Source organism: Engraulis encrasicolus, chromosome 21 (genome assembly GCF_034702125.1).
Source record: "Engraulis encrasicolus isolate BLACKSEA-1 chromosome 21, IST_EnEncr_1.0, whole genome shotgun sequence".
Lineage (NCBI taxonomy): Eukaryota > Metazoa > Chordata > Actinopteri > Clupeiformes > Engraulidae > Engraulis > Engraulis encrasicolus.
Window position 1 is genome coordinate 20,021,105 of NC_085877.1, and position 12,500 is coordinate 20,033,604.

General features: G+C 45.8%; 1 protein-coding gene across 1 annotated transcript in view; it reads right to left on the reverse strand.

Moving 5' to 3' along the window:
* dnah2 (dynein, axonemal, heavy chain 2) overlaps positions 1 to 12,500 on the reverse strand; it is a 453,668-nt gene that overhangs the window by 345,903 nt on the left and 95,265 nt on the right. The window contains exons 10-11 of the mRNA XM_063186341.1: positions 10,555 to 10,642; positions 4,340 to 4,545 (exon numbers count right to left, since the gene is read on the reverse strand). Of these exons, the coding sequence (XP_063042411.1) occupies positions 4,340 to 4,545; positions 10,555 to 10,642 (294 nt within the window). The remainder of the gene's footprint in view (positions 1 to 4,339; positions 4,546 to 10,554; positions 10,643 to 12,500) is intronic.

Below are 12,500 nucleotides of genomic sequence, written 5' to 3' on the forward strand. Positions count from 1 at the left end.
GCTAGGTTGCCAGGCATCCATTTAAATCGCTAACTTTGTGACTTTAGAGTAGTCTAGGCTACTTTCCTAGCACTCGGAAGCCTATCAAAGGACGTCAAAATATGACAGAACAATGGATATCTAAACACCACGCTCTGCTTGACTGTTAGTGGCTTCACTTTTCCCTTGAAGCTAAAAAACAGCTTACCGTTTTGCACATAGTAGCCTAGATAACTTAATACATTGAACATCAAAGTATGGAGGACAGAGTGGAGATAGTGACGAACTATAACTGGTAGTCTATCCATGCGAGAATAAGCTCATGCGATAGAATGTTTCGGATGCGCTGGCTGGCTTCACCATGTGCGTGTGATTCCTTACTTTTAGCCACACACTAACAGACCCAGATTTGCTCTATTGTTTGTTAATGAAAGTGAGCGTGTTCTGCGCTGAATATTGATCTGGTCAGACTGAGTTGGAAAAAGTTCAACTTGACGATTCATGTCACCTGCAGATATCCATGTTCGACACCATTATCAACATTCATATCATATTCAGATAGCAAGAACTCGTCTTCTATCCTTTATAGAGAGATGAATTTAGCACAGCTTTTTGTGTACTTTAGGCCTACACAACACATCGCCATATTAGGCTGCGAATAACAGCTCAGTTGTTAGTTACAACGTTGTGTGGTCACTGCCAAAGATTCTACTGACAGCATTCGACGCGCAGCAGATCCGCGCTCGGTCTGATCAGCTGGGGGCACAACGCTTATTGTAAACAGAAATACGCGTCCAGTGTGATCGCTTAAACTGCTATAAGATAGAGATTTCATACCTAAGAATATATTTATTTTGATTGGATGTTCTAAAGCTAGAAGGAGTGGAAATTTCGGCCAACATTCAACTGCGTCTCCACACAAATTTGCCGCCTTGTTTTACCTGCGCTGCATGCATTTGCTCTGCGCAGAGAATGTGGGAGCAGTGCGCAATTGCGCAGTCGCGCAGCTTAGAGGGAACATTGCCCCCCACCCAGATATACCAGTAGATTCCAGCCAAGCAACCCCCCACCCCCCACCCCCCAAACTTTTTGTTTTTCTGCGGATCCCCTTTTACAACTCGATGGAGTTGATGCCCCACACCTCCTCCGTCTGACATGCAATATGTTGTTATAAAGCAGTTTTGTTAATGGGAATATTAGCCTATTTCTGGCTTATTTTGCTTTACTTTAGTTACGTATTTCTTTTATTGAGTTATTTATTTTCTATGGTATTTCTAGGTATCTTGCCAACTTGCTGCGCACCCCCTTGCTGCCCCCCCCCCCCCAATCTGAAAACCCTTTGTTCAATACTACTGCAAATTGAAAACTGCTTTTCCATAAACACTTGGCCCAGAGAGTTTTCCTCCAGTGGCGTCTATTAAGGCGGGCCTGCTCATTGGTATTGATGGCACTCCAGGCGGAACAAAAGAGAACTCCAGTCAAGCGCTGTCAGATCAAACAGCAGCCGCCCGCCGCTGAATGGAAGAGAAGAGGCGTTTCATTGGCGTCGCTCGCTCTCTCACACTAGAATAGATAGAGAAGTGGACACCAAAACAAGCCATCCCCACTAATAGCTAATCATGGATCAAAGCCAAAAAACATACGCATTCAGTTTGTCACAAGGAGGACAGAGTGTACGTAACGTACATACAAATGCACACATACAGATACACAGGCTCAAACACAGAGTGTAGTCAAAGACGCACGCATGCACACAAACGCACACGCGTGCGCGCGCACACACGTACATCATCTCCAAAGTCATATCACATACAGTATCTCATGTCACTAGTGTCACAATACAAGTTGACGGTGCCACAAGGCAAAACTAATCATTAAATAACTACTTGCCATCCGCACACATTTCCTAACTACTTATTAAGTATGTGAGTGATGTGATAGATCCTCAGGATGGCCTAATTAAAGGGCTAATTGAGAGAGAAAGTCTGAGAGAAACGTCAAAGTGACTGGCAGAATGATAGACAGACACGACAGGCAGACGAGACGAGGGCCTGGAGGGACGTGGGTGCTCAGATACCATCTGGGGAGAATATTGTTTTTATTATTTCTTTTTTTATTTCTTTCCCTCAATATATTTATTCACACTAACAACTGGAACAATAACTAAAGTTGTGATAGTCAGCATAGTCGTCCTCACTGAAGCCAGACATTGAGAAAATATTTCTGTGATACCGACAATAAAAAGAATATGCACATACGCGCGTGTGCGTATATACAAACACACACACACACACACACGCGCGCACACACACACACACACACACACAGTAAAAAGGGTCATCTTTTCTCTCACACACACACTGACTAACGTACAGACCCATAACCACGTTCCTATTGTGATCATAGTGCTAGGAAGCATGCAATCCTTCTTGCTTGACAGTCATACACTTTCAGTCTACCACACACTTCACACAAATACACCCCAAAACACACAGGATCATTTCTCGAAGCATTTTGAATCTGTTTGCGTTAACGATGGCAAATACAACGGGTGTGCAGCATGAATTTAGAGCAGTTTGAAGGCGCTCACAACTCCGGTCTCAGCATGTAGGAGACGCGCACGCGCACGCGCACACACACACACACACACACACACACACACACACACACACACACACACACACACACACACACACACACACACACACACACACACACACAGGGTTTAAATTGGGGCGGAGCCCTCCGGAGCGCAGCTCCGCCTCCTCACCTCGGAGGGACAGCCAAACGGAGCTGCGCTCCTGCTGCCCCACCCTCAGTGTATTCACAGTTCATATATTTTCACCTCTTCTTGAAATATCATATTTTTATGAAAGTTTTCCAATGATAGCAACAAAAAATAAAATTAAGGGACTCCCGCATTATTTCAGTTATTATGCATCTGCATTCTGCACATGCGCTGCGAGACACCACAACCACAATTTCAGTTTGTAGCAACGTTGCAACTTTGCAACAGTTGAGCGGTCCGGAGCGCTCTTTCTCACAGCTAGAACTACTCGAGGATGTCACTACTTCAAGCCTGTCCTCCATGCTTTGATGTTCAATGTGCAAAGTTAGTAGGCTAGATACAATGCCTTTTACAAAACGGAGGTAAGCTGTCATTTCATTTGATATCGGCTAGCTTTCAGGCAAAGTTAACCAAACAGTCATGCAGAATGGCGTGGTGTCTGCCTACTTTAACAGCAGTTTGTTAATGTGAGAAAATCAACATCAAGTTTGGGATTTCCGTCCATTGTTCTATCAGAATGTGTAGCCATTTGGTTGCAGGTTACTTTTATGTGGGCTTAAACATGCCAGGAACGTAGGCTATTAAAAGTTTTTAGACAGTAAGCAAATGACAAGGATTCCTGCGTGTCCATCCTAGCGTTGCGTGTAGAGCAGTGCACCGTCTCTCTCGCGCTAGAATTGCTGCAGCAAGTTCCAATCTATTGCCGCCTTTTGCCAAAGTTATTGCGTTGCAAAAAAGCATTTACTTAATGCGACTGAAGTGTAATTAAAACATATGCACGGAGCGAGATAGCTGAACTAACTATACTACTGAAATAAGAACGCCCCATATAATCAGTCAGCCAAAGGGGCAATCTGTAAAGAAAAGACGTGTCCGAGTGAGAAGATTCTCTGCAGACTCCGCCTGATTTAAAGTGACAGTGCACACTTTCACGCACGGTAATAGAACAGCATAGCCTAAGCATGCATTTTTATTCTTTTAACTTTGTTACTTATTAGGCATAAAACGTGCTAATAAATGCATGCTAAACCCATGGCATTATAGGAGAATTTAAATCAATCATATGATCTTTTAAAACAAATTGTTATTCACATCAAATAATATGAGTTCTTAATAGTCTTAGGTCTACACCTTTGTAGCTTGATGGTGGAGTGATGGTGGTCGGAATTAAAACGTTTTTGCCCCTGTACTGACAGTCCAATAGCATACTGTTGTCAACTGACAGAGAATATTAAAAAGTAGGCTACATAAATGCATCAGGTGTGATACTGGTCTAACTGTTCCTATATTTTAGCAACCCAATACAGTGAAGAGGGAATGAGGGTACCTTGCTGTTTTTCTCATAAATGAGTAATACATTGATTTATGTATGATATTAATTATGGGCAATAACTTCATAGAATACATGTATTTGCCTGATGGTGCGATGTTAAAGTTGTTTTTTTTTTTTAAGCTATTTTGACCGCGAGTGAAGGGCTCCCCCACCTCCCAAAAGCCAATTTAAACACTGCACACACACACACACTCATGCACACACACACACGCACACACACACACACACACAGTAGGTACCTGTTGTAGTCGTCGTGCCAGGATGTGTTCTTGACGTCGAGGATGGTCTTGCGTACGTTTCGCAGGATGTCGAGGCTCTTGTCGAAGGTGTTCTCCATCTCCAGGAGGCTGCGGGTCACCTCGGCACCCTGGCGGCCCGCGAAGCACGGCAGCGGCATCTGGTTGCCCTCCTCGCGCCGCGCAAACTGCTGCTGGCACTCACACACCTGGGGGAGACGAGGAGGAACGATGGAGGACGACGTTAGTAGGCGTCATGAAGAGGAGCAGAGTTAGGGGCAGTGGAATCCTGTTCTCTTCCGTACGAGAGGTGATGGAGGTTAGGTGAATATGTACACCTGGGCATAGGAGAGGACGGATTAAGACAGTAGTTCCCAAACTTCTTCAGCGGGGACCCCGTTTTGGACATAAGAATATTTTTACAATAGGATCGTTGATTAGGAGACAATATAGAGAGAGTATGGCGGTTAGCTGACTAGGAGAAGGGTTAGGGATAAAAGCGAAGAAGAGGAGCAAAGTTAGGGGTAGTGGTGGCATCCTGCTCCCTTCTTTAGGGGACGACATGGAGGTGAGGTGCATGCAGTATGTTCACCTGGGCATAGGAGGGGTTAGGAGAAGCCAAGAAGAGGAGCAGAGTTAGGGGCAGCAGCAGCGGCCTCCTAACACCGCACAAACTGCTGCTGGCACTCACACACGCAAAGAGAAGGAGAAAGTTTGGAAAAACACACCTGGACATACAGTAGGACCTGAGACGGAGGGATTAGGGAAGGGTTGGTTTTTGACAGGAATAGCGATAAAAGAACTATAAAGCAAGCAGACATTTACAACATGGACAATGCCATGCCCTACTTTTGCCACTACAAGGAGTAGAGTAGGGGCACAGAAGATGGAAGGGAGCAGTTCGGTTTGGGTCTGCATTTTTCACACCCTTGGGAACAAGCATGAAGGAGCTGGGTTAGTATTGAAAGCCCTTTGGGTTAGGAATAGGGCCTAAGAAAAATAAAAGTTTGGTTCCGGTTGGTTGTCAGCTTTGGTCATGGGTCGGTCGGATTTTTTTTTTTTTCCCAAATTTTTTTTTCCATTTTTTTTTTTTGTCCGACACCCCCAACCCCCCACATGCGCCAGATTTCGTCATAAACGTTGTTGGAACAATGCCAAGGACGATAGTGGAGTGAGGCCTACAGCTAAAGTTACAATGAAATATAGGCCAAATAAGCATTAATGAGCCAATTATACTAACCGTCACCGAAATTAGGATATGATACGTAATAGCCTACCGTTTCTGGCAAAACTTGTCCAGCTGTCAGTTGCCTGACACTGCTATTTTAACTCCTGTAGGCATATATCCCGTTTACTTTTTTGATTCCTTTCCATCATCCGTTGTAGACCATATTTTCATTGGGATGAAGGTTCTGGCTTGCTCTATTTACTCACTTTTTTGTTTTACGCGAGGATGTAGACACCTGAGGCGAATGTTTTAATGAAGGTTGATTGAGGGGCAACATCGTCATTGCCATTAAATCATTATTGTAGGAAACTGTAGTAGTCCTAGGTCTTCATCGAACAGTCGTATTTGTGGCGACATCATCGTTCATTTCAATTTCATTATTTGGAGGAGGTGCGGAGAGTGAGACAGTGACAGGCGCCCTGCTCCTGTGCAATGGTGGAGGGACAAGCAGAGAGAGAGCGAGAAAATAACGGGCGCAGGGCAACGGACTTCTTGGTTAACCAAGCCTTGTGGTAAATGAAAGAATGAAGGAAAACTTGGGCAAAGCATTTCCCTTCTCTCATATTAACTTATTTTCCAAGGTATTGACAGTGCTACTTAAGTATTGCTATAACGAAATGCATCTCGTCGAACATGCAGCGCGACTGAATGGAAGCCCTTTTCTAACACGACGAGACAATATCAATACATTCAAAAATCGTGGATACTCATAATGTTGTCTGTGTGTTACATTTCGAGGCGGGTGGTCAGGCTGTGTCAGTGTCGGGTGAGGTAAGGCCGACTTATTATTTGACAGGCATTTTCGCCAGGTTCCCAAACTATCCTACATCGTAGGCTATTAGTCTGCAAGAACGCTATGAGGCAAGTTGTTAAAAACTTACGAGCTACAGCGACTACCAATTAGCATGTTGTAGCATAATAACTAGCCTACAACGTGACCGAGTATGTGCGCAACTCTGCAGTGACATTTGGGGTTTTCTAATATCAAGCCGGCGGCCCTTATGGCGCGCGCGTGTGTGTTGCTCCTATGTGGATAGTCATGCGATGCAAATTCAGTAACTTACAGGCAGGTAGAAAGTGAGAGATGGCGAGTTATGGGAATGAAGAAACGTGTTGTGTCTTGTCTATATGAACAAATGTCCACACAACATCGATATTTTTTTGAAGATTCCAAAAACTCAACAAAAAAAATTTGGGTCGCACAAAAAATGATAGGGTCGGTCGGCAACCGGAACCAAAACATTATTTTTTCTAGGCCTAGGGGTCAAGGAGGGTAGCAGCACATCTCGGTGCATATGAGGAAAAAAAAGTTATTGAATCCTTGGCTTTATGGCGCTGGCAAGTTAAAGATAAAAATAGCAAAATAAGGCGGACGTGGCATCACCACTGGAGGACAGGATTGCGGAAAGAAACACGACTTGTTATATGCCATATGCATGGCAGGACGGGCTGCAACAGTAGATGTATCCTTGATGGGCTTGACTACAGCAGCAGCAGATATAGCAGCCCGCTAAAAATAAAAATTGGGATTTGCATGCCTGAAGGAAAAGTTGAAACAGATGTGAAACAGTGAGAGGCGGATTAGCCAAAGACGGTGGATATGGCCAAGAGAAACTTCACGGCACACATGTAGGCAGAGGGCTGGACTGGGACCGAAAAATGGCCCGGGCATTTTTGGCATAGGCCGGCCTAACACACACACAAGCCACTTTCATACGGTATCTTGACTGGCTGAATCAGGGGTCAGGATTTGACTGATTAGCTTCGCCGATTAGCAAGGCACTTCCTCGTCGCAATTCCGCCGCCACTTCGCTCAAAGAGGGTGGACGCGATTGGTGGGTGTGCAAGTTTAGTGTTGGGCACATGCATCCAATGCCCGTCTTCCATATATCTTTCTGGTCAATCGTAGGTCAGTCATTAACGTGGCACGTAATTGGCTGAGTAAACTGGCGGCGGAAACGACTCCATCTTTGAAGCTGAAAAATTTGTTCAATTTTGGCTGAATTCACTAGCCTAGCATTTCCCATTGAAATGACTGGAGGCGGGACTTATTCACTCTCTCCAGTTCTTATATTACCTCCATGGGCTGAATCCACTGTCTATATTGATGATGGACCAATGGGCCTCCCCCCTCTAAATTGTGGGCCAATCCCCATGAAAGCAACAGCATCAACAACAACCGGCCCCTTAGGACTGTCGGCCCGCCGGGAAAATGCCCTGTATGCCAGATAACCAGTCCAGCCCTGTGTCGGCATGATGGCAAGACCCGCTCTGAGCTCCACCAGTGGGCGCAACTGGCTGTAGAACCAGCACAAGTATTGCAGACTTAAAAATAAACTTGATGCAACACCTGAAAACAAGCTGATTTTTTTGTGTGTGTGTCTACAGAGTGGAGGCTGCTGCTAGAAGTGACACACCTGGGCCACGAAGCAGAGGAGGGTGGGATGGAGTGTGTGTGTGTGTGTGTGTGTGTGTGTGTGTGTGTGTGTGTGTGTGTGTGTGTGTGTGTGTGTGTGTGTGTGTGTGTGTGTGTGTGTGTGGTATGCGTGCATGCATGTGTGCGTGTGTAGTGGGTGTGTATGTGTGTGTGTGTGTTGTGCAGGGTTAGAAAGGGGTCAACGTTTTAGCAGCTTTCACAAAAGTGCAGGGAGGATTCATGTGCTAAAGGATATCTGTGTCCATACAATGCAATGTGAAAAGGGGAGTGGGGTTAGCGGAAGGTTAGCCTTTTAGCACGTACACAAGGATTCTAGGAAGCTGAGCACTGTGAAGGATTTGAAGGGTAAGGAGAAAAACTGAAATGGTCAAAAATTGAAATGGTCACGATTTCCAAAAAAAAAAACACCTTTAGATTTCTAATTAGATTTTTTACAAACTGAATGTTCCTTCTAACTGTGCCGAGCTGGAGAGCCTATGCACAATTACTTTTTTATGGAGGAAAGTTCCAGTGCAACTACAGATACAGTAGGTGCAGTACTTTTTGTGACGTTGTGACTAGGCCCATTTTCCCCCATGTCCTCCAAATATGTTAGCCTGGGAACTTCCATCCTGCCTTTAGTTCTACACAATCGTTTCGATCTGAAAGACACTCACTTGTGATTAGGTCTGGTGTTATCCAGTCAACTAATCTGTGGCCATTCAACTAAATGGGTTGGCATTTTAGCACATACAGGGTTGTGTTTGGGAAGATAAAAACACCATAGGACAAAGTTGTCCATAGATGACAGCAGAGAATTGTAGAATATTTTGCTGTTGAAGTGCCAATCCTCTCACGGAATATTCAAGAACTCAAACCGCTGAGTTAAAGTTGGTATTTGAAAGACCCAAAGTGAAAGGGGTCCTCAAGAGTGGCAGGAAAGTGCAATAAAAGGGTTGAGTCCTCTGAAAATCCATTGCAATGTACCTTGATTGGATGGTGATCCAAGCAAATACAGCTAAATCCCAATTTGGAAAAGATTAAGCAGAATGACCAAAAACTCAATCCAAGAATCAGCACAAATGTGTGAATGTGTAGGAAGGTCATGAAAAGGTTGCATGGCTCTTGCCTGACCTGTAATTCCGTGCAGCTTCGTGAGCTCCACTACTAGGTTTGGGAGCATGTATGTAGTACTGTAGGAATCCATTTCTCCAGTCGAAAAATAATCGGAGCATTTATTGCTTCAATATCAATTAATTCCTTCAAAAACGTTTTCTGTTGATCTCTAAATCGTCAATGTATTCTACAATACGTCCTGTGACTATGCAATGTGAGCTACCATTGATATTAAAGCAATAAATACTCAGATTATGTTTTGACTGGAGAAATGGAATCCTGCTACATGCTCCCAGACCGACGTGTGTGTTTGGAGCGCCACCAGGGGGCTCCAGAGCTACTCACACACACAGAGGTCTGGTAGAAACCAGGCTAATGCAAAGGAGAGAAGAGGATATACCAGAGAGAGAGAGAGAGAGAGAGAGAGAGAGAGAGAGAGAGAGAGAGAGAGAAGGGGGGTGAATAATAAGAGGGGGAGAACCCTGGGAAACAGTAGAGGTCAGTGGAGGATGAGGGGCTGAAACAAGACAGAGCGGAGGACAGATAGAGAGATAGAGAGAGAGCGAGAGCGAGAGCGAGAGAGAGAGAGAGAGAGAGAGAGAGAGAGAGAGCGAGAGAGAGAGAGAGAGAGAGAGAGAGAGAGAGAGAGAGGGGGGGAAGATGGATAGAAACTGAGTGAAAAAGAGGGCTAGAGGGACTGCAGACAAACCATTGTAGTGTATCACAGAGACTGGACAAGCTATGTGTGTGTGTGTGTGTGTGTGTGTGTGTGTGTGTGTGTGTGTGTGTGTGTGTGTGTGTGTGTGTGTGTGTGTGTGTGTGTGTGTGTGTGTGTGTGTGTGTGCGTGTGCGTGCGTGTGTGTAAGTGTATGTGTGAGTGAGAGAGAGGGGTAGGAAGAGTGTTATGTGTGTAGAGTACAGGGAGTGTAAGAGATAAATGGACCAGGGAACTGGGGATGGAGAGAGAATGACCTTGTAACTGACACACTGTACAATCCATGTCCAAAGGGCCATTTTTGTTTGGTTTATTGATAAGTTTGGCTGGAGTGTTCGATGCAGCATTAATGGCTGTTTGTGTGTGTGAAAGTGTGCATGTATGAGTGTGTGCGTGTGTGTGTGTGTGTGTGTGTGTGTGTGTGTGTGTGTGTGTGTGTGTGTGTGTGTGTGTGTGTGTGTGTGTGTGTGTGTGTGTGTGTGTGTGTGAGAGAGAGAGTGAAAGATTAGTCATTGTGTGTCTGTGTGTTTGTGTTTGTGTATGTGTATGTGTATGTGTATATGTGTGTGTGTGTGTGTGTGTGTGTGTGTGTGTGTGTGTGTGTGTGTGTGTGTGTGTGTGTGTGTGTGTGTGTATGTATGTGTGTGTGCGCGTGCGTGCGCGCGTGCGTGCGTGCGTGCGTGTGTGTGCGTGTGTATGTTTGTGAAAGATTAGGCATTCCGTGTGACTGTGTGTCCACTCACCTCTAAAAGGTCCTTGCAGCGCTGAACAAAAGCATCAACCAGGGCAAAGATGCTTGTCTGGTCCAGGACCCATCCCTTGGCAGAGTACCTGACCACACACACACACACACACACACACACACACACACACACACACACACACACACACACACACACACACACACACACACACACACACACACACACACACACACACAGAAACACAAACAATGGGAGTCAGCAGAGAGCGTGTGTGTGTGTGTGTCTGTGTGTGTGTGTGTGTGTGTGTGTGTGTGTGTGTGTGTGTGTGTGTGTGTGTGTGTGTGTGTGTGTGTGTGTGTGTGTGTGTGTGTGTGTGTGTGTGTGAGCATGTGCGTGTTCCTGTGCGCGAGTGTGTGCGTATTTCTGCGCGCAAGAGTGTGTGTGTGTGCGTGTGCGTGCGCACACGCGAGCAAAGGTGTGTGTCTCTGAATAGGCAAGCTATGAGGGGTGAAAGTTGATCTATCTGTCAAAGCATTTCACCTAGTCATCTCCCAAGTCGAGGTCTTGACTGAATGCTACAACAACAGAAAAAACTGAAAAATCAAAAGAAAGAAATGAAGAACGGAACAATGACAGAGAAAAAAGAAAAAGGAAAAAAGCAAAGCAAGTATAAAACGTCGGAGGCGATCCATGACAGAAGGGAATAAGGTGTGTGTGTGTGTGTGCGCTCGCACAGGGAAGCTGGCAGGAGGGACAAAGGGGTCAGCTTTCCCGGGCCCAGGGCGAGAGGGGGCCCATAATTGGATCGTCATTATATTGTATGTATTGGGTTTGGGGCCCTTTCGGATGTATTTGTCCCGAACCCAGCCAAAGCTGTCAGCGGCCCTGTGTGCGTGTGCGTGCGCGCGTGCGTACATGTGTGTGTGTGTCTGTGTGTGTGAATAAGGTCAGAGAAATGTATCTGTCGCTGTCATAATTGCATCCGCTCGTATGGCAGGCCTATGGTGCTGAGCGGCGGGCCTGCACTGCGCTCAGATTGCTTTTCACACTTGATTCTTCCCTTGATGGAAAGGTAATCCAGCCCGCCCGAGTGTGTGTGTGTGTGTGTGTGTGTGTGTGTGTGTGTGTGTGTGTGTGTGTGTGTGTGTGTGTGTGTGTGTGTGTGTGTGTGTGTGTGTGTGTGTGTGTGTGTGGAGAGGGCTCTGAGTGTGTGTGTGTGTGTGTGTGTGTGTGTGTGTGTGTGTGTGTGTGTGTGTGTGTGTGTGTGTGTGTGTGTGTGTGTGTGTGTGTGTGTGTGTGTGTGTGTGTGTGTGTGTGTGTGTGTGTGTGTGAGAGAGTGTCTGTGTGAAATCCAACCCGTGCCAGTCAGCCCCTCCAACACACAAACGCTGCTTGAGCAAAAAAAAGCCTCCTCACTAGCTCACTCGCTTGCTTGCTCACTCACTCATACAGTGAGTAAATATATGTGCAAGCTTGGGTGGATGCGTGTGTGTGTGTGTGTGTGTGTGTGTGTGTGTGTGTGTGTGTGTGTGTGTGTGTGTGTGTGTGTGTGTGTGTGTGTGTGTGTGTGTGTGTGTGTGTGTGTGTGTGTGTGTGTGTGTGTGTCTTCTCCCTGTGTGGGTGACAGACTCATGGAGTGTGTGTGGGGGGGAGCTTGTCACTGTGCGTGACTGTGCGTGACTGTGGGTGCATATGTGTGTGTAAGTACTCGCTTCTGAGTTCAGTGGGTGAGACTTCATGCACTTGAGCGTGTGCAATATACTGTGCAGGACATTGTGTGTGGAAAAAGCTGTCTGTGAACATGTGTGTGCTTGTGTGTTTGCGTGTGTGCGTGTGTGTGTGTGTGTGCGTGTACGTGTATATGTGTCAGTGTGCATGATTCTATGACTGTGAGAGCAAGGCCGTATGTAGAGCAAGTGTCATAAGACATGCAACTATGTGCATGTGGCTGAATGAGTTTATCAATGTGTCTTCATGTATCACCG